General features: G+C 36.7%; 3 protein-coding genes across 3 annotated transcripts; all 3 read right to left on the bottom strand.

The window, feature by feature from the left end:
• Positions 1–1,161: 1,161 nt before the first annotated feature.
• On the bottom strand, positions 1,162–4,700 carry LOC122341350 (trypsin-like). Its single transcript, XM_043234699.1, has 6 exons — positions 4,597–4,700; positions 2,989–3,009; positions 2,606–2,774; positions 2,257–2,525; positions 1,279–1,439; positions 1,162–1,221 (listed from the first exon to the last, which is right to left on the bottom strand). The coding sequence occupies exons 1-6, from the start codon at positions 4,649–4,651 to the stop codon at positions 1,162–1,164; spliced, it is 735 nt and encodes a 244-aa protein (XP_043090634.1). The 5' UTR covers positions 4,652–4,700.
• Positions 4,701–7,129: 2,429 nt separating this feature from the next.
• On the bottom strand, positions 7,130–9,949 carry LOC122340007 (trypsin II-P29-like). The gene is made up of 6 exons (XM_043233991.1): positions 9,880–9,949; positions 8,705–8,725; positions 8,429–8,600; positions 8,086–8,351; positions 7,845–7,987; positions 7,130–7,426 (listed from the first exon to the last, which is right to left on the bottom strand). Exons 1-6 carry the CDS (start codon positions 9,932–9,934, stop codon positions 7,145–7,147), a joined length of 939 nt encoding a protein of 312 aa, XP_043089926.1. The 5' UTR covers positions 9,935–9,949; the 3' UTR covers positions 7,130–7,144.
• Positions 9,950–13,915: 3,966 nt separating this feature from the next.
• LOC122341349 (transmembrane protease serine 9-like) lies at positions 13,916–22,189 on the bottom strand. Its single transcript, XM_043234698.1, is given in 12 exon segments — positions 13,916–14,344; positions 14,455–14,594; positions 14,686–14,751; positions 14,754–14,953; positions 15,019–15,187; positions 15,899–15,919; positions 17,944–18,223; positions 18,727–18,866; positions 19,972–20,237; positions 20,317–20,485; positions 20,588–20,608; positions 22,010–22,189. Coding segments are annotated over 12 exon segments (1,812 nt in total). The 5' UTR covers positions 22,065–22,189; the 3' UTR covers positions 13,916–14,059.
• Between the last annotated feature and the right edge of the window lie 74 nt (positions 22,190–22,263).

Raw genomic sequence — 22,263 nt, 5'->3', positions numbered from 1 at the left:
GGAAACTGCACTGATGTACTTATTGGTATGTACTTCATGGCTCCCTAAAAAGTGTACCAAGGTACGTTAATGCCATGAAGCCAGGTAGTTATATTTAACATGGGTTGACTCAGATAGTGTTGATAGCCACAAAAACAGAAGGAAGAAGAGAGCAGCTGCATGGGATTAAAGCACACTTTTATTTCAAGTTTCCTTTTTGACAAAGCATCAGAAATGTTCAAATCAAGTACAGCTTCAGATACATACATTTGGGGCCGATGTACAGACGTCCCCTGTTCATTTCAGAGAACAGTTTGGTTGTTTTGAGCTTTAAAGCCCTGAGACAAAGTATTAGGTTCTTGTACACAAAATATAACTACAAACGTGACTGCAGTGCACTTGTGTTGGTTTATCAAGATATCAGTTCACATGGACACAAAGTAAACATGACTGACTTTACACATACTATTTGTGTTTCAAGTTTAGATCAAATATTAACTGATTAATTGTCTGCTAATCTTAATTATTTAAGACCTTACAATTATCTTTCATACTATATTGCACCCTGCATATACACTTATGGTACCACTTTAGAATAGATAACATTTGTTAACTATTAAGTATGACTTTTCCCCTCAATAAATTCTCAATGTGCTACTTATTAATAGTAAGGTAGTTGTTAAGTTTAGGCACTGGGTAGGATTAGGGATGTAGAATAAGGAATAAATACGTGCTTAATAAGCACTAATAAACAGCCAATATTCTAGTAATATGCATGCTAATAAGCAACTATTAGCAATATGTGTGTTGCAATACACTATGCCTGAATTTCTCAAAATCATGCTTTAATAACTTTCATTCCTACATGCTTAGTATTGCATTTTCTTCCATTGATATTTCTATTGGTGATAAACACTTCATCATCTTCTTCATCAGTTGAGCTTAACGATTATTATCATTGATTATTTGAACTCAATCCTTAAAAAGAGAGAGAGATGATGAAAAAAAAAAAGTAAAAGGGAAAACATAGGGAAGCTGGTTGAGCTTCTGAATCCACTGGATTTAAATTCCACAAATCCAGGCAGATCGCTGCTTATCTGAGAGCTGATCCAAGACTGGTATTGAGACACTCTGCTGTAAACGCCAGGAACTTGGGTACTGCGCAGCCTCCCCCCCCGAAACTCACGATGCCAGACTGAATCCACTGTGAGCTCTTGATGAGCAACGGACCGCCTCCGTCTCCTGCAAACGCAAACACTTCACATTTACATCGTGCTAATATACTGAGCATCTGCAAACAGACACTGGCTGACTTCTTACCTGACAAAAGCCTTTCCCACCCTTGGTTGGTCCGGCACACAGCATGTTGTCTGTAATTAAGCTTCCATAGGCAGATTTACAATCGCTGTTGCTGACGACTGCTATTTTCACCTCCTGCAGTAAGTTTGGAATAGTGGTGTCTGTTGCATATAAAAAACAACAAAGTTTCAAGAGCCATTCACAGCAAAAAAGGTAGCTAATCTATAACGATAACTACGTTTGTGTCTACACCGAAGGATGGAAGCATCCTGTTTATCCTCCTTTTTCCTCGCTTCTCTCTGTTTAGATTTTGGTCGGAAATTATTTATTGATATTCAAGAAATCCTTTATCATGTGCATAAGTATCTTGGTTCTATTTAGCTGTTTGTTACGAGAAAGTAGTGGGTCGTCTAACCCGAAAACTGTGGAAAGCTCCAGAGAAACCAAGGCAGAACATTGTATAAAACCAGTTATAACTCCCATAACACAGCCTGGTTACAAACATTCTTCAAAATATCTACCTTCGTGTTCAGCAGAACAAAGAAATCCATACAGATTTGTAACTACTCAAAGGTGAAGAAATAATGACAGAATTTAAATTGTTTTTGAGTTTTTTTTGCCTTTTTTGGGCAGTATAGCTATATACAATTTTGGTTTTATTTTAGTTTCCATTTTAATTCTTAAGTCCTTATTTTAATTTGCATGTGACAAGAAAGTTTCATGTTACATTTTTTTTCAACAGTCTACTTTAGACATTGAACTCTGCACCTACATGAACTTTTCTATCAGCATTAGTAGACCGTCAGGTTATGATTAGGGTTACTACAATAAATTAGCATGTACTTGCAAAGTTACCTATTAATTTTTGTTTTAAATAAAATGCCTTAAACTTCAAAGTTACTTTTAGCTATTTCTTATTATTTTTATTTATTGAATTTCAATAACCTTGGGCATTTAATTTTGATATGTTGCTCTCACCTCCAAAATTGAGCTTTCCCCATCCAGTGACCCAGCTGTCAGTATTTGCAGCAAATGTACTGCCAGCAGCCGCCAGACAGACTGGCCTAATATAATCAGTGAAATTCACAGAAGAGGAGAGCTGGACCAGCGCTATGTCGTTGTCAAGATTAATAGGGTTATATTTAGGATGGATGATGATTTTTGACACGTTTCTGAATATCTCGTGGGGGTTTATGCCTATTAGCTGATGACGTCCCAGGTAAATCGCTGTGGTCGATGTGGTTAATCTGAAAGAAAAGAATACAAATAAAAATTGTAATTCCACTATTTATCTATCTATATGTTTCAATGGCATGGCACTACATACTCCTGAAAGCACTGAGCTGCAGACAAAACCCAGTCTTTGTTGATTAGGCTCCCTCCGCATATAAGACCTCCATTTGGAACATAATGAATGCTCACTTGCCACGGCCAAGACCCCTCAGCTGCACTTTGCCCTCCAACAATCTTGGGGTTAAGAGGGGCTTGTCCACACACTGATGAAAAAAAGGTGGATGTTCAATGTGGGTTGTAAGATCAACATAAATATTTTTAGTACTTGCGTAATCTTTTAATAAAATGTAATAACTTTTCTCATCCTCATTTGAAACCCCTGCCTTCCTAATTGCAAATCAATTCTAAGCGGATGAAATCAAGCTCTACCTTACGTCACTGAACATGCAGTCGTATGGTCATTAATATGATACTTACCATTTAACTGGCAGTGTGAGCCTATATTGAAAAAAAGAAGAAGAAAAACAGTTCATAAAAGTGTTTAGAACATGACTCAACATTCTGTGTGAACCTTTTTTTTTCAGGAAACACAAAAGAGAAATTCTGAATGATGTACTGTTATGCAATGAATATGGACTAATGCTTTAAAGGACACAATAAAGTACACCGTAAAATAGAAACAAATTAAAACGCACTTCAGTAAAAACCTTTTATATGGTTAGATGTAACTGTACAGTCACTCTGTAACTGAATAATAAAACAGCTGAAAGAAGAACATTAATGAGTCATGGCACATTTTATTTCATTTTATTGATAACTGTTGTTATCAGTTCTGAACATCAGGGTGTTTTCTATTACATTTTGTGTTGTAGATCAAAGAGCAGGAACGTGGGTGTCTAATGACATTTATTGTAGTCTTTGGACTATTATATGTCCTCAACATGGGCTACAACAAGTATTTAAAAGGTTAGTTCATGCAAAAAATTTTATAAATCTGAGAGCTCTGACCCTCTATTGGAAGATAGAACAGAAGAAAACACATCATTAAATTATTCAGGGTGAGAACAGTAATTTAGCCTAAATTTTATGAATCAAGAAACGAATGCAAGAAGAAAAACTGTATTTACAAAGTGTGGTGGTGCTTTCCCTATTTGGTTGCACATCAGTGTTGCAAATGAAGCACTCGTGTTGTTCCCTAAAATTAAAGATTAAACCACTGGAGTCACGTTGATTTTGATGCTGTTTTTTTCCTACTGTTCTGGAGTTAAATGTGTAAGCTGCATAGCTTCCTACAGATCTCATCTCAAAAAACTGTGTGCTCTGAAAATAAACAAAGGTCTTACAAATGTGGAATGCCATACCTCTTATTAGATTATTTTGTCATTTATTTATTTATTTATTTATTTTCGAAATGTAGGATGCCGTTTAAAGAGTACCTCTTGTGAGAATGGTAGAATTCATGTGAATTGGGTAAAGTAACCTCCCCATTACTAACATTTATTTTAAAACACTTTGTGTATCTTTGTGAAGCTAAATGTTTAAAGTGCAACTCATCAGCTTTGTGTATCCTATGAGAATTAAATTGCATGATTTTGTAAGATTTATTGCGTAGGAAATGTATTGCGTATCATTTTCATTATGATAACAGCTTAAGAATCAAGTTTGATTTCAAGTTATAACACTTACGGACTATGTGATTTAATTTGTGTTCCCACTTGATTGTGTGATCTGATTCAGTGTCTTATTAATAACAGTCATTTTACCTGTGCCTTAAAGTCCCTGTCTGATCTGTCTTAATTGGTCGGTTATTATTATTGATTACGCTGTGTGTTAGACCCCCTTCATTTTGTGTATTACCACTAAGGATTTGTTTATATGCTCTCCAATAATCGAATAAATTTTCATATATATAAGAGCCTCTAAAGCACAGGACACACTGTGCAATTTTTGTTTAGAAGAACATTTTTGATGCCGCTTGTCTTTTGCATTTGAACTGTTGATATGAAAGACCTCAGCAGCTGTGTCACATATGCAAAAATGTAAAGCAGACGTATTATTTATGCTGTAGAATGTATCAGATTTTACCTGCTATGTTGAGCATGATGACCCCTGCAACACACACGGCTAGACGCAGCACCATCCTCACGCGCTTGTTTCCTTCACAGCAGAGGTGTAAAGCAGGTAAAGCAAATCAGTAGAGCGTAATTATACGAGTTTATCTGTGACATCACATTTTTATTGATATCTTGTTGGAATACACACCCAGCTATAAAACATTTCAACACTGCTTCGAATATTCAGATGGTCACGTACTGGCATTAATTTATCACTTCATGTATTAACATTAACATCTTAGGTGTCTGTTTAAAACATACTGTATATAGAGACAGGAGCTGTCACACATTTAGTTTAGGAAACTTTTATTTTGTAGTGTAATGTTTACTGAACTTCATGTTGTCTGTAACAACGAACGGAATATATTTTCTTACAAAATTGTTCTGAAGTCATCAAAAGTAGACTGATTATCAGTCCGTTCTGTGGGATAGAGAGATGTGAGAATATTTTGTCAGAGTAAAGGGGATGCACTTCAAATAAAATGTTTCAAAGTTACATGACTTTTTTAAGAGATAATCATACAGGCAGGGCTTTAAATAATATTGTGAGACTAATGATTTAAATAAAACATTTAGAATGACGCTTTTAAATGTGAAACTAAAAATGTGAAGCTGTCTTATGAAAATTCGGTTTGGTGTAACGCTACATGTTAAGTTGTGGTGGAACATATTGAAATACATTTAAAATGAAAATCTGTGTATTAAATTAACACATTTATGAGGCCATCAAAAGTATGTGTTGTTGCATTTTCTTTCATTAATTCACAATAAATGTTATTGATAAATCTTTATTTGCTGGTGATATTTTACACATAAATTTGTGCATGCTCATAGTGTAACCCCAAGCCAGCATAGGGAGCCGTCGCCCGAACCATTTCCTGTTTGAGGGCTTTATAACCAGAGGCCCTCCATGCGCTCACCGTGAAGTATCGCTAGTTCTACTGCCTTACCAAGCGTTCTCTCTCCTTGTTCTGTTTACCTGCCACGTGTATGATCTCTGCCTGTTTGCCTGACTAACGATTCTAGGACCTGCCCTTCTGTTCTGTTTGCCTGTTTGGACTCACGACCTAGTATAGACCCACTGTACGAAAAAGTACGAAGCCTTAATGTTTACTCTTCCAATCGAGATTATTGAGCACCAGATTAGCTTACACTATTTTATCTGCTATTTAAACCAACTGACATCATCGTTATAATCTTCCTGTATCACAAACACAGCCCAGTCACAAACTATACATAATATTTTTGTGTGTCTTTTGAAGGGCATAGGGAACACCAAGACTTACAGCATTATCGTTTAGACATTGGCACCAGAAATAAGAGGGGAAAAAGGCGCGATCTGAGTGTGACGTCTAAATTATAACGTGTTATTTTTCGGTTAACATTACAGTTTGTAAACAATGTAATTACATGCCCTGCATTTTCAGGTTTGTAATTACCTTTAATGATGAAGGGCTGCATCTCGTGGTAGTTTATTGTCGTGGCGGATTATTTGTCAGCAAAATAATAATAGAAAGTTATCAGCACAATTAAAGTGGCTGCATTTTTTTACTGTCACTAGAAATGCGTAAGTGATGGAATCACAGACTGTTAAAAACGATTCGATAGATTTTGATTTAAATTAAATGTCAAAATATGTAGCCTTTTGTGAGCCCACTCTGTACCCCTACATCCCATCTAAAACCCATATAGGCTCCACATTAACATGTTTGCTAAGTATGTTTTTATGTCTGATAACTGATATACAGTCTGTACCTCTGCAATGTGATCAGAGATAGGCTTGTTGTAATCATATTTAATTATCTAAAATACCATGTTCTGTCTCTATCACTAAAGTATCTGTCAAGTTCCTCTACACACTGCTGTACAGCAATAGCCAAGAAGAATAAAAGTCAAGAAGAATAAAAGAAGGAAAACATGAACATCACAAGGCTACTCAGATTTACATTCGTGTCAGAGCCAATGGTATTTGCTGTTTTGTTCTTGAGAAAAGGAGAGTGGTTTCTTTATGTCTTTGTGTTTGTGATATTACTGAAGAGCGTGTAGTCAATATATTTCTATTTATTCTGTTTAAACTGTATAAACACAACATAGTAACAAATTCAATATAATTACTTTTTTTTAATAACCAATATCTCTAACCACAATGGAGATAGATGGGCTTTAATTAACTATTCAGACCCTGAGATGAAGTGTTACTGTAAAAAATATACAACTGCATTTGCAAAATAGTCCAAAAAAACGTTAAAACATTCAAATATTCTGAGAGCAAAAGCTTGTGTGCAATATTATAATGCACTATAATGTGTTTAGTGTGCAATATTTTAATAATAATAAAAATATTGTTATATGTAATATGAGTAGCCTTCCAAGGTTAGAACATTTTTAAAAAGAAAAAAAATAAATGACAGTGTAACAATATAATTATGCCTGATCTCTATGCACTATGCTCTATGCAAACTTGTACAGCACAGTTATCCTCTTATTCAAAGAACACTGAATTGTCATACAAACAATATTTATGTAGAGAGATATAGGGAGCATGCAAAAGGAATGATGGAGGATGTGAGAGAAACCGAAATTAAAAGGAGGTTGGGTGAGCTTCTGAACCCGTTGTTGTTGAATTGAACAAATCCAGGAGGGTTGCTGCCTATGGTAGAGGTGATCCAGTCCTGGTACTGAGAGACTCTGGCGTACACACCAGGATATTTGGGGTCAGCACATCCAATACCAAAACTCACAACACCGGGCTGAATCCACAGAGAGCCGTTTCTAATCACCAACGGACCTCCAGAGTCGCCCTGTTTTCATAAACACAACATTTATATATCTGAAAATGTAAAGTCGACGACCATTAAATCTGACGGTTTCACTTTATTTTGATGGTCCCTTATGAACATTGTGGTGACAATAAATAACTTTGTACATACATGTCCACTAACTTTTATTAGAGTGTGGGTAGAGTATTAATAAACTGATAGAGTTAGGGTTAGAATAAGCTGACATGTTCTTGAAAAGCTACCTACAGTCAGTAGTGAGTTAGCAGGTAATAATCACACAGTTCTACTTATACTCTAATGAAAGTTAGTTGACATGTAGGTGCAAAGTTACTAATTGTTCATAAGAATGTTATAAGGGACCATCAAAATAAAGTTTTAGCAATCTGACTATTATTATTCGGCTTTGTGTTTTGTAAACTGCAAATTAAAAAAGGTTTACCTGGCATGAATCTTTTCCTCCCTGATTTAACAATCCAGCACAAATCATATTGCTTGTGATTTTAATAGAGTCATAAGCATCATCACAGTCACTGTTGCTCACAACTGGTATCATGACCTCCTGCAGGATGTTAGGAATCGAACCTGTGACGCAGGTCAGATGATGATTTTGAATGCTTTTAACAGCCAGTAAATTGTTGAGCTTTACAGTATTGTTGTTTTGCAAGCAAATCTTCACTCACCTCCTGACTGTAGTGTTCCCCAGCCGGTGACCCAGCTGTTTGTACCTGCGGCGAAATTACTCCCAGCAGCCGCCAGACAGATCGGCCTAATGTAATCAGAGAAGGTCACAGAAGAAGAGAGCTGAAGTAGTGCTAGGTCGTTGTCGTGTGTAGAATCGGAATAGTCAGGATGGTTGACAACTGTCCTTGCTGTCCTGAGAACTTCATTAGGGTTTGATCCCCACTGGCTCTGACGTCCCAGGTAGATCCGAATGGTACCCAGAGAGCTGTTAATAGGCAAAGTCAGTTAAATCCACTGTTATCAGTTCATAACAGTCTCTTGTTGTTGTTGTAAACATCATACCCCTGGAAGCAATGAGCTGCTGATAAAACCCAGTCTTTGTTAATTAAACTCCCACCACACAAGCACTGACCCCCGTCACAGGTGATAAGAAGGTTGGCTTGCCACGGCCAAGACCCTGCCGCTGCGGCTTGTCCTCCAACAATCTTGCTGTTAAGAGGGGCTTGACCACACACTGATGAGAGGAAAGACAATGTGGAGATTTCCAATTAAAATTATATAATACCCCAAGACATGTGGAATGATAGCTTTATGGTCATTAAGTCTGTGACAACTTACCATCTAACTGGCAGAGAGATCCTGGAAGATAGAAACCAATTAGATGAACATGCATAGAGCTGACAAAGTGGTTTGTGTGGCCTGCAACCTTACTGCCACATACCATTGTGTGAATTAAATACTTACAAGCTTATTATAGTATTTAAGGATTGTAACCAGGTTGTTATGCGATTCTATTGTCTCATTCATAAATATAGAAGCTGAACCAGTCAGACCTAAGAGTTAAATTAGGAAGCCTATTTAAGGGTAATTAATCTACAAAAAGAATCATGTTTTAACTTTTTGTTTAATGAGTCAGTGTATCACTATGCTTGCGTGAACAATGTGCATACATTTATTCCTATTAACATTCTTAACTACACCCTACTATGTGAAGGACTCTTTGTTTCTTGTTGTCTCGTGGCACATGCTCTCTGTGCCCTACCTTCCCTTCATGTTAATTGTATTATTGTCTTCAGCCGTGTCTTGTTAATTTAGTCAATTATCTTGTGTATTTAAGTCCTGTGTGTTTGTATTCTGTTTGTCTGAACGTCGAGGTTACATATGTGGTTTATGTTCTGTCTGCCTGTGTTTATTATTATTATTTTGCCCGTTATTGGATTAAATCTGTTTAAGTTTATGTTACTTGCCTTGTGCTCCTTCTCGCGAAACCACGACACTTGGACTCTTATCTGTATTAATTATGCTTTAATACTAATAAATGGGATAGATTTTTACATACGTTTAAACTAAACTAAAAAAAATAACAAAGTTATTTTAAGAACTGTACACAGAAAGATTCTTTGGGGAACAAAGATCAGTCCTTTGGGCAATGGCAATGATTTGAAAGAAAAAGAGCGTCATTGCAAGGAAATTGTTTTGTTGATGGAAACTTCCACAGTATACACACAATAGACAATAGGTGGTGTATGTTAAGTATTTAAGAACAATTTAGTGAAAGTTAAAGCATCTCATTTGAAATGCTTTAAATCCAGTTTTAAGCGTTTAAGTATAAGATTTCAAATCAAAGGTTTACAATAGTGAAAAATAGTAGTTTATGTGTTTGCATTAATTACTGTTTCAGGTATCAGTGTGTCTGAGTTAAAACGTTTTTAGCATCAGGAATTGAGTAGATTTTATTACTATTAATCAATTTAAATGTTATTAAATAAATGTATATAATTTTAAGAACTTACCTGCTATGTTGAGAAGTATGGTTCCAGCAGCACTCAAAGCTGTAATAAACTTCATACTCTTGATCTATTCTGTGATTTCTCTGTTGTTTGCTCTCTGTCTCTAATGAGATGTAAAGCAGGTTCTGCTGTGTTTATCAAGTGTTCTCTGTCCCAACCACAATGAGTGTCTGATTCATCCTTTTTTGTGCCTATATTGTGTACTGTACACACCCTGGTTACCTCTACAGGAAATTTTAAGAATTACTAATTGATCTTTCATCAAAATTAGCTTTTCAAGTGACATTGCTTATAACTTAGCAGTAACGCTATACAGGCATGGTCAAACACCAGTAAAACAGTACAATCCAGGCAAGGCAATTTATATTAAATAAAAAGCGAAGGTCAGGACAGGCTGCAAATGTGAGGCAACAAGGAAACAGGTGGGAGCATCTTTTATACTAAACAAAGGGGAACATATGACAAAACCAATGATTAGAAGACACAAGCAATTTAAGGAACCAATCAGAATATGATACATTTACAAGGGTAGCACAAGACATGGTGACATGAGGGGCAAATAACACATGAGAAATGGGAAATGCGACCAGTACAGCAGGAAGCCAGGGCAGACCCGAAGAGGCCAGAGACGAGGAGCATCAGGGCAAAGCAGTGTCACCAGTGCTCAATCATAGTGGAGGGGATGATCACTAGAGTGGAGCTGATGATGCAGGAGATCAGGTAAAACAGAAACAGAGAGGTTACAGCATCCTTTGTGGCTGTAACAAGGCAGGTAGACAGTTCACAGATGGTTTCCATGGTTGTGACAGAACAGTGAGTGGGCTCATAGTCAGCCCCCATAGCCTTGAGTCGGAGGGGGTTCTGGAGTGGAAGCTGCGACTTTCGAGAGAAACTAAAGCAGGTTTAGATGTTTTGAGAGGTTCTGCAGCGAGAGATGCTAGGATGGGTTTAGATGACTTGAGAGGAGCAGGAGCTGCAACCTCAGGAACAAGAACAAGCTCTGGAATGATTTGGAGGACAGAAGCAGGTTCTGGAACAGACTCATGGACTGGAGAGGGTTCAGATTCACAGACTCTAGCAGGAGCAGAGCAATGTGTAGTCCAAAAACACAGTATAGTGACTGCCATGACAGGGAGCACTGTACAAGCGAGAAAAATCTCAGAGGTGACCTATGCTGAAGCTCTTGGGATGCCTGCTTCACGCACTGACATCAACTGTGGGTGCTACATTTGGCTCGTGACCTGCTTCCAGTCTTGTTATGTTCTGTCCTGCCTTTTGACTTTGCCTTTTTGCTCCAAGTATAGTTAATTCCTTTTAGTTAGACTCCTCTTATGATCGTTCTGCCACTTTTCTTCAGACCTCTTGTTCCCCAGTTCCCAGGTTTTTCCTGAGCTGTGTTTTGTGGCTCCTCCTCACCTGCCCCTCTTGGTGCGCTCAACAAGGACCTTCCCACAGTGACGTTGTGTCGGCACTGACACTGGGACTGTCTGCGGTATTGTATCTCCACCAGAATGTTGCGTCAGCACTGATGCTGGGACTGTGAGCGCTGATGAGTGCTGTTCCCTACACCTTACTGTAGGCTCGTTTTGACTGTTCTCTTAGTCCTGTCTTTAATTTCTCTTCCTGGAGTTACGGCTTCTGGCCTTCTACCCCAGCCAAGTTTTTGTGTTTTGAGACTTAAATTTGAGTTGAACCCGCAACTGTATAATTTTTACTAGTATTTTATTAGGCCTAGGTATTTTCAACCATTTTAACCCTTTTATTATTAAAGGAAGCATGATGATTACTGAACATCTAGTGAAATGAGTTAATACATTTCTGCTATGGTTTATATTTCACAGGTAAGCTTACCTTATGAAAGCTTATTTGTTGATCTCAGCTGAGTCGCACCAGCAACTTCCCAAGACCCCTATCACCAAATAACATAATACACAATTAAGGTTTAATGCAGCTTAGAACAAGCTTAACGCCATGTAGTTACAGAGTAAATACAACAATTGCAGGCTGTAAATTAAAGTGGTGCTTGTCCCACCTTCCACTCCATATAGTTACAGGGCAAGTAGCAACAACGAAATGAGCAATGGTCAAAATAGTAGTCCAAAAGGCAAAAAGAGAGAGATTTAAAATACAAAAATACACAGGCAAAGATTTAAACACAGAAAGGGCAGACAAGGCAAGACTAGAACTAGACACTGAACCTAGCTGAGGAAAGACAGCTGTTTTACCGAACCATTCTAACACTTAGTGCTTAATGCAGATCAATACTTAGCATGGAGCAGAGGGAAAAACTGTTATTTAAAATGTGTGAATGATTGAATGCCCTTGCAAAAAATAAAAATAAAAAACTATTAGCAGACAGTCCAGGACATCAGAATAATGCTTAAAAACTCCTGAACATAGTCATTGAGTGATCGATTACCCTGCATGAGGGCTAATAGCATCTTAGCAATGTCCATACCTAGCCAATATACTAGCCTAAATTCATACCTAGCCTAAGTATTCTGTAACGGGACTGACGAGACCAGAGATGTGGGTATCCAAGTGCGAAGCTTTATTCAAAAACACGGTCAAAAACTGCAGGATCAAAACAATGGCACACATGTATGTAGGAGGAAATCAGAGTGCAGTCCAAGAAATAAGCAAGAGTCAGTCCATGTAATCCAAATGTAATCCAAAGGGGGAAAACAGAGTGGTAATCCAGGGAAGCGAGCAATAATCGAATCGGGGTACAAACAGTGTCCAAGACAGCAGGCAGAGAGAGAGTCCAGATACCAGGCATAAAACGGAACCAGGGAAATCTAACAAGGAAGTTAGATCTCAGAGGAAACTGGGAAACAGGAAAATGGCTTGTGTAGAGTAGCTATCTCTAGGGATAGGGATATATGCTTACAATACTTGGCATGGAGCAGAGAGAAAAACTCTTATTTAAGATGTGTGTTTAGGGCAGGTGAACGTGTGATGAGTGCAATTAGGTGTGTGTATGTCATCAGTGCAATGCATGATGGGAATTGAAATTCAGAGTGAAAAGTGAAAAGTAAATTATGAATTTGTTTAATTCATTCATGTATTTCACCCACTGACGAAGTTAAACTATTACGTCATGTCAAAACCATAACATCAATAAACACAGTTATACACAATATTACAATATTAAACTATGTATTATAGAGAACTGGCAGGATTTTATGTTATAATTTTATGTTAACGGTTTTACCGCTTTGATCCACGTGCTTAAGCACCATTTTGAGTTAATGTTTTTTAAAAGGATCTTTTAAAAGGAAATAAGGTGTGAATGTGATAATTATTTTTCTAAATATTTTTCTAATATTTTTTAGGCTAAAAGCTTTCACCTAAAAACGAAAAGTATGTCATTATTTATCCTCAAGCAGTTCCATTGAAAAATGTGGGAGACAAGCATTTATTTTCAATAAAAATGCTGGAAATAATCAAAAAGTTGAAAATAAAGTATCAGGTAGGGCTAGGGTAGGTGTAGGGTGGGCTTTAATGTTATTATATAACATTTACACTGCATTCTTTCAAGAGCATTCTGTTTTATAATGTGCTTCAATACTGAGGTGCAGATACTTGCCACTTGCAAATGGTAGTATAAATAACAGAAAATGCATTTAGTGAAAATAGTGTATCACTAAAAAACATTTGCTATTTTCACCTGGTGTAAATAGAATCCTTATTGTAAATAGCTGCTGCCTATTAAATGTTGTGATAACATGCGATGTTCTCTGTCACAGCACTAGATGGCAGACTTGGCAACTAAATAGAAACTAAATTTTGCAGTTAATAGACATTTAAGTAAAGTCGGCTAGATGCCAGTACAAACAATTAGACAGTATGCCTCAACTCATATCTTCAAAGCTTTTCCTCATTTCCTCATAGCTAAAATAACATTGAATCAGACTAAGTTAAATATATGAACACATTTACATCTGGAGCCACAAAAGTTACATAATTTTTTGTGTATTACAAAGTGTAGTTTGATTGTTCTGCACTACCACTTCAGAAATTAAGGACAGAGACAAACTATTAGATAGTACAAGTACTGTACTCTTTTATTGTACCTGTTTTAATAAATTAAAATACAAAGTGACTGTAGTGCATTTGTATTTTTTCATCTTATTTAAATGTGTGAACAATAGCCTGTGTAGGGCTTTTAATGACCTGGTCATTAAGAAAATACAAATAAGGAGAAAATCAGAGGAATGATGGTGGATGTGAGAGAAAGTGAAAATAAGAGGAGACTGGGTGAGCCTGAGCTGGAATCATTGGAGGTGAAAGAGACGAATCCTGGTAGATTGCTGCTTATTTGGGAGCTGATCCAAGACTGGTATTGAGACACTCTGGTGTAAACACCAGGGTAATTGGGTAGTCCACAGTCTCGACCAAAACTCACAATGCCAGACTGAATCCACTGAGAATTGTTCTTATTTACCATTGGACCTCCAGAGTCTCCCTGCATAGATAAACGTTATGTAATGTTAATATTTCTGACAATATACAAGGTAAAGCAGTTTGAACCTCACAACAGGGCTAAACTGAATCGAACACTGCATCATGATATACCTGACATGAATCTTTTCCCCCTTCACTGAGTCCAGCGCATACCATGTTGCTTGTAATGATTCCTCCATAATCGTTATTACAAACACTGTTGCTTACGATTGGTATCTGCACTTCCTGCAGTATGTTTGGAATCTGGGTGTCTGTAACGTGAATGGCACGGTGGAAAAAGTCAGATCATTTTCTGGTGAAACTGCTCAATGTTTTGAATCACAGACGCTTGATTGAACTCACCTGCAGAATTGAGTTTGCCCCATCCGGTGATCCAACTCTTAGTACCTCCACCTAATACACTCCCGCAGCCGCCAGACAAACCGGCTTAATGTAGTCAGTGAACGTCACAGAAGAAGAGAGCTGCAGCAGCGCTATGTCGTTGTTTTGAGAAGCTGTGCTATAGCTGGGATGGATGATGAGCTGAATCACTGTCCTGGAGATCTCATTCGGGTTCGAGCCTGATTGGAGTTGACGGCCCAGGTAGATTTTTACATTAGATGAGGCGGTACTGTAAATAAAGACAATTATCAGTCTTATTCCACATGTTGAGTTATGTCATCTATCACTTCATACCTCTGGAAGCAGTGAGCAGCAGACAGAACCCAGTCTTTATTGATTAGACTCCCACCACAGAAGTGACTTCCTGTCGTAATTCTATGAAGGCTTGCTTGCCAGGGCCAAGACCCCTGAACTGCAGCTTGTCCTCCGACAATCTTTGTATTGAGAGGAGCCTGACCGCACACTGGTGAGAGAAAAGAAGTCTGAAATCAACATGAACGAATTACATTTACCGTATCATTAAATTTAAAGAGACACTACACCCCAAAATGACAATTTTTGTCATTAAAAACTTGCCTTCATGTCGTTCCAAACCCACAAGAACTTAGTTTGTCTTTGGAACACAATTTAAGACATTTTGGACGAAAACAGAGAGGCTTGTGACTGTCCCATTGAGTAAAATGCAGTAAAATACACTGTCAAGGTCCAGGAAAGTATAAAACACATCGTCAGAATACTCCACTGCCGTCAGTGGTTCAGTTTGAATGTTATAAAGTGACGAGAATACTTTTTATTCAACAACTTCTCTCCAGAGGAGTGTATACAGTTCGCATACTAAAAGTATTCTTGTCACTTGGATGCCGATGGGACAGTCACAAACCGTTTTTATCTAAAATATCATAAATTGTTCCAAAAAGGATTAGAATGACATGAGGATAAGTGATCAATGACAAACAATTTTATTTTAGGGTAGATTAAATATATTAAATTTACATATAACATTATTGATATATCTCTATTATTGTGGGAGATTAATAATCATAATAGATTTAATTTAGAATTAATAGATTTAGAAATAGAATTAATTTATTCCAGATTAATTAAAAAAACAGATCAATTAAACATTTTTCATAATTTTGTTGAAAGTGTTTGTATGAGTAGCAAATAAACTTACCATTTAACTGACAAAGTGAGCCTGTAAAAAGAAAAATGGAGAAATATCAACATTTTGAGTTGTAAATAGAGAGTAGAGACTATACAAATGAGTGCTATTGTTCTGTGTTTGTTTTCTTGACAAAGAATTTAAGCAGAAACTGGTTTACACAGAGATACGGGTCTAGATGCATTGACATGGAGCTGATAAACTGGTTCTTTAGGTAGCAAGTTATCTGTGTTTCCATTCAGGTCAATATGCTTAAAGACTGGGTTTACCTAAAAGTAAAAATATTTTACTTTTAATGTCATTTCAAACAGTATGACTGATATTTGTAATCATGTATTAGTCACTCTGACTAAGAAGGTTAACTTATGGCTACCATTATCCTGAATTCTTAAAGAATGCTTAAAGAAGAGCAATGCAGAGATTCAAGATGTTCAAGAACTTAATAACTAGATTTTCAAAAACCTAGTAACTAAATACATTTTGATATTGTTGTAAAACTGAGTTTTTGCAGTATAGAAAGATTATTTGTAGCCTACATGAAAATGGTGTTTTTGTTATTATAGACTCATAAACACATCTTAAATGCTCTTGTTTTATTCAGAAAAAAAGAAAATAAAAATCATCATCGGTCAAGCTATGAAAACTATTCATCCACCAAGCCAAGAAACTGAGAAAAGAACTGTTTGTACTTCCATTTACCTTTAATATTATAATAACATTGCACTTTACTATACTACTAAAACTATAGTTTCCTATTTAGTTTTTTGAGTCAGTAACATTAATTTTAGGTGTAAAGAAAATAATAAGTTAATTAACAAAAGGTGTCCTACCCTCTTGTGGCGAAAGACCTATATGATTTTAAACCTAAATATAATGTTTTATGGTAAAGTTATTAAACAAGATCTTACCTATTATTTATTTCAGCGTCATGTCAGATCTTACCTGCTATGTTAAGAAGTATGGCTCCTGCAAAACACGCAGTTTGATACAATTTCATTTTCTTGTCTGTGTTATGTTTTCTCTGTTTTCTTAGCTGTTTCCTTTACTGCTAAATGTCTAATGACGGGTAAATCAAGTGCTGCCGCATTCAGCAGGACCCTGTTTAGTTTCCTTCTGACACACCTTGTTTTACCTTCTAGCCTCCTGCCAGTTTTTAGTACACACCTGCTTCTCTTTGATGTTTGGATGCTTTTCTACTGCTTCAAATTTTTATGCTACACAAACTAATTAAATAATAATATATAGTCTTTATATATATATATATAGATCAGGGCTTACAGGATGTCACATTGCCTCCTGCTGCCATTAAATAACGATTTTATACACAGGCCAGTCCTGTTACCATTTAAAGGAATAGTTCACACAAACTTTCTTTAAAACAATTTCCTTGAAAAAAACCCTGAAATTCTTGAAATTGTTTGCTACATCAGGTTCATATCAGCATAGGAGAACGTGGAGTTCAGACTCGATGAGTAGAAACACCTTTTTGTTCAAAGGCCTAACATGAGAAGCAATATGCAATTTGGTCTTATTTGAATATTTATATGGCCAAAAGATTAAATTCTGTTGTACCAGTATCTAACCGGTATCTTTAAACACGCTGCAGAGCACACACGCTTTAATTACTACTCAGACTCTAAGATGAAGTGTTATTGTAAGTAATATAAACCTTTAATACACAAGTGGTAGTACATTTAAAATAGATATATAATCAAATAAAATAAAATACAACCATAAAAATTCAATAGTCTCTCAAAAAATTAGCTCAAAGTAAAGACAATAATTAGCTGTGCATAATAATCAAAACATCATGTATTTAGGCCAAATTTCACATCCTCATTATACAAAGACCCTGTGAGCAGAAGCTTGCTGAACTTCAACAAGCATTAGTTTGCAGGAAATGAAAGTAAGAGATTTCCAAGAATAGTACATTTTTAAAAGGTAAAATATAAAGGACAGTATGACTATACACAGACTTCACAGGTTTATGAAAACTTGTATGTCACAGTTATTCTCTTAATCAAAGAACACTAAAAACTGTCATTCGAACGATCTCTATGTAGAGAGATATAGGGAGAATATGAAAGGAATGATGGAGGAAGTGAGAGAAACCAAAAATAAAAGGAGGTTGGGTGAGCTTCTGAACCCGTTGTTGTTGAATTGAACAAATCCAGGAGGGTTGCTGCCTATGGTAGAGGTGATCCAGTCCTGGTACTGAGAGACTCTGGCGTACACACCAGGATATTTGGGGTCAGCACATCCAATACCAAAACTCACAACACCGGGCTGAATCCACAGAGAGCTGTTTCTAATCACCAACGGACCTCCAGAGTCGCCCTGTGTTGATATGAAATGATGCATTTCAAAAAGTCATGCAGATTTGCAGTGTTTTGTTGTAAGTTGGACTAAACTGCTTTGCAGATATATAACGTAATAATGCAATAACTTAGAACATTGAAACACCGCATAATGTATTAATCTACTTCATCCTATTCAAGAATGTATTTAAATACTACACAATAAATGGGTTTTTAAACAGGGAGACTATTCCGTAATGTAACACCCATCACACAAAATGTTTATCTTTTGACCCACCATAAACAGAAATGATAATTACTATTAGCCTATATACATTGATATAAGTTGTGTGTACTGTATAACAGTCACTGTAAAATATAATTTCTTTGGGAGTAAAAAATGTAGAGTTTTAATGTTTGGGCTAGGGTCATTGGGTTAGAGTTGATCGGCATGCCGTTTTTTGCAACAGTGGTAGATGTTAATGATAATTTAAAGTGCACAGAGGATTCAAATATGTATTCTAATAAAAGGTTCATTCTTACCTGACATGAATCTTTTCCTCCCTGATTCAACAGTCCGGCACACATCATATTGTTAGTGATGGCCCCTCCGTAAGCATTATTACAGTCACTGTTGCTCACAACCGGGATCAACACCTCCTGCAGTATGTCAGGAGCCGAACCTGTGACGAAGATAACAGGATGATTTTAGCGGCTTTTATTGACCACACTGTAAAACAATTACATTGATTTTAACAGATAAAACTGTTAAAATGGTTAATGGCAAATTAAATTATAATAAATGACTGTAAAATTTACAGGGAAAACCTGTAAACGGACATCCCCAGAAATCACTGCATTGCAGTTAAAATTGTGTTTGTTTGACATGCTTTTTCTTTGAAATAACTATGTTTTGGATGGGGATTGGCTCATCTTCAGTGAACGTGACTGGTGGATCCTAAAGCGGGTGGCTTTAAAAGGGTGGCGCTGCCTAAACATGGCGAGCTCATTTGCCGTTTGCTGTCGTGACTGTGAAGTAGGTAATGTATATATTTTATTGTTATTTTGGCCTCTCTGAAGTTAATGCACCTTATATGCATTGCAGTACATTGTATACATTCCTCTTAATAAATCCTTTAAACTTATGTGTGTGTTTGGTGATCTGTTGGCTGTGGTAACATCATTCGTTCGTGTTTCACCATACCAATATGGGCTGTAACACGACACTACCTGCATTTGGTGGTTACCAGTGTATTTTTAAAGGTACAATGCAGATTTCAGTACTTTAATAGGTTACTGTCACCATCTGATTCCACCCAGAACCTCTTAAGGTCACTTCACCTCCATAGTCACACCATTACCCGGACTGCATTTCCAAGTGCTTGCAATAATTCTGAGTATTCATCATTTTTTTGTTGATTTCCCTTGTGCTGATTTCGGACAGTTTCTCGTTTCCTGATTCCTTGCTGCCTGCCCCGACTCCTGCCTGGTTAACGTTTATGATTCTGGTTTATGACGCCTAACGCTGTTGTTAACCCTGCCTGTCTGCCTATGAATAAACCATACTGCAAATGGATTCGCTCGTCTTTGACTTCTACGCACAGGTATATTAACATTAATAAAATTACAGCATTTAACTGTAAATTTGACTTAAAACGCGTTGTTAGCGTTTTTTACAGTTGAATTCTGGCAACCACAGCTGTCTTTTTTTATGTAATTTCTTTTACAGTGCAGTTACAGTACATTGTTGAGCTTTAAATAATCGTTTGCAAGCAAATCTTCACTCACCTCCTGACTGTAGTGCTCCCCAGCCGGTGACCCAGGTGTTTGTACCTGCGGCGAATTTACTCCCAGCAGCCGCCAGACAGATCGGCCTAATGTAATCAGAGAAGGTCACAGAAGAAGAGAGCTGAAGTAGTGCTAGGTCGTTGTCGTGTGTAGAATCGGAATAGTCAGGATGGTTGACAACTGTCCTTGCTGTCCTGAGAACTTCATTAGGGTTTGATCCCGACTGGCTCTGGCGTCCCAGGTAGATCCGAATGGTACTCAAGGGACTATACACAGAGGAAGTCAGTTTTAATTAAACTTGCATCAATTGATAACAGTGTCTTGAGTTTAACTTAAACTTCATACGTCTGGAAGCAGTGAGCTGCAGACAAAACCCAGTCTTTGTTGATTAGACTGCCTCCACAGAAATGGCCTCCATATACAGGGCTTTGAATGCTGACTTGCCACGGCCAAGACCCTGCCGTTGCATCTTCCCCTCCAACAATTTTGGTGTTTAGGGGGGCTTGACCACACACTGATGAGTAAAAACACAATGTGAAATTCCCATTTAAAAATTATATGCCCCCAAGACATGTGGAATGATAGCTTTATGGTCATTAAGTCTGTGACAACTTACCATCTAGCTGGCAGAGAGTTCCTGGAAGACAGAGACCAATTAGATGAACATGCATAGAGCTGATAAACTTGTTTGTGTGCTGCCACATACCATTGCGTGAATCAAGATAAAACTTTCACATTCATTACAGTGTATAATGATTAATGCCTGGTTGTGAAATGACTTCGTTGTCCTGACAGGAAAATAAAAGCGTAACCGTCTGTAATGTGAGCTAAATTTGGAGCCCTCTTTCACAAAGTGCGACAACAAAACAGGTTTATGTGCCTTGACAATGACAGCACCTTTATACGGAAAACACAGTTTCAAGTTACTACATTTAGTATTTGTTTTACTAATGGCCATGGCAAGTGGTTATGAACAGTATTGGGAAGGTTGCCGTGTTGCGGTGTGCGGGATCTGGTTTTTATTTTTCAATTTTTGACCTTTGTTTCTTACGCACCTATCTATTGCTGTTACTAGGTGTGTGGAGAATCATTACTAATAGATTTATGCTGATTCATCAAAGCTTATATTGTAACAGATCATGTTGCTTTATTGTGTAATTTCACCATTTATGTATTACACTTCTACAATGTAAAAACGAAAAAAAAATTATTCAGTTTTTAATTCTGTGTGTTACTTTTTGATTCAATTATTTTGTTTTAAATAGCAATTTCTAGTGAAAATTGCTTCATACCAATTTTTCCTAATATGTATCACTATGCTTGCGTGAACTGTGTGTTTAACGCTTAACGTTTAAATACATCCAATAACCCCTGTTTATTTGGGTAGCTGCTGTACAACAGGTCTTAGAGACACTTTTAATATCCTTTATTTACCTTACATAGACTCTTTATTGACATCTTTGGTTCCGTGAAGAACGTTTAATATCCCTGAAGCTTTATATTTTACAAAAGAATCATTATATAGTAAAAAAAAAACATTTTACTTTTAAATGATCAAACTACACTCTAAATAATAAAGGTAGTTTAATTAGCATGTTTAATGAAAAAGGTTATTTAGATAATTTTAGATAACGAAAAACTGTTTGTTCTGAGGCATCCCCTTTTGGGATAATTTAAACTGAATATGTATCATTCAAATATTACTGAAATATAAAATAATTACTATTATAATACTCAGAATAGTAAAACAGCAGTATAATAGACAGTTGAATGTTTGTACACTAACCATTCTTTATTATTATGGCTTTTTTGTGTGTTTTAGAACAATTTAGTTAATAGTTAGCATCCTGCTTTATACTTAATTGCAAGCATTTAAACAAAAGGTGTTAACAATTATGAGAAACACATAGTTTAATGTTTGCACTAATTGCCATTTCAGGTATCAGAGTTATGCTTCTTTAGCAACAGGAATTCAACTGTATCATAATTAATCCATTTTAACATTTTAAAATATATTTATCTAATTTTATTGGCTTACCTGCTATGTTGAGAAGTATGGTTCCAGCAGCACTCAAAGCTGTAATTAACTTCATACTCTTGCTCTATTCTGTGATCTTCGGTTGTTTTTTCTGCTCTCTGTCTCTAATGAGATGTAAAGCAGGTGCTGCTGTGTTTATCAAGCGTTCTCTGTCCCAACCACCATGAGTGTCTGACTCATCTTTTTTTTTTTTTCAAGTGTACTGTACACACCCTGTCACCTCTACAGGTAATGTTAAGAACTACCCAATGAAC

The sequence above is a fragment of the Puntigrus tetrazona genome, chromosome 3, assembly GCF_018831695.1.
Source record: "Puntigrus tetrazona isolate hp1 chromosome 3, ASM1883169v1, whole genome shotgun sequence".
Classification (NCBI taxonomy): Eukaryota; Metazoa; Chordata; class Actinopteri; order Cypriniformes; family Cyprinidae; genus Puntigrus; species Puntigrus tetrazona.
Note: the sequence above shows the minus strand (reverse complement) of the source record. Positions and strands in the feature narration are given on the sequence as shown.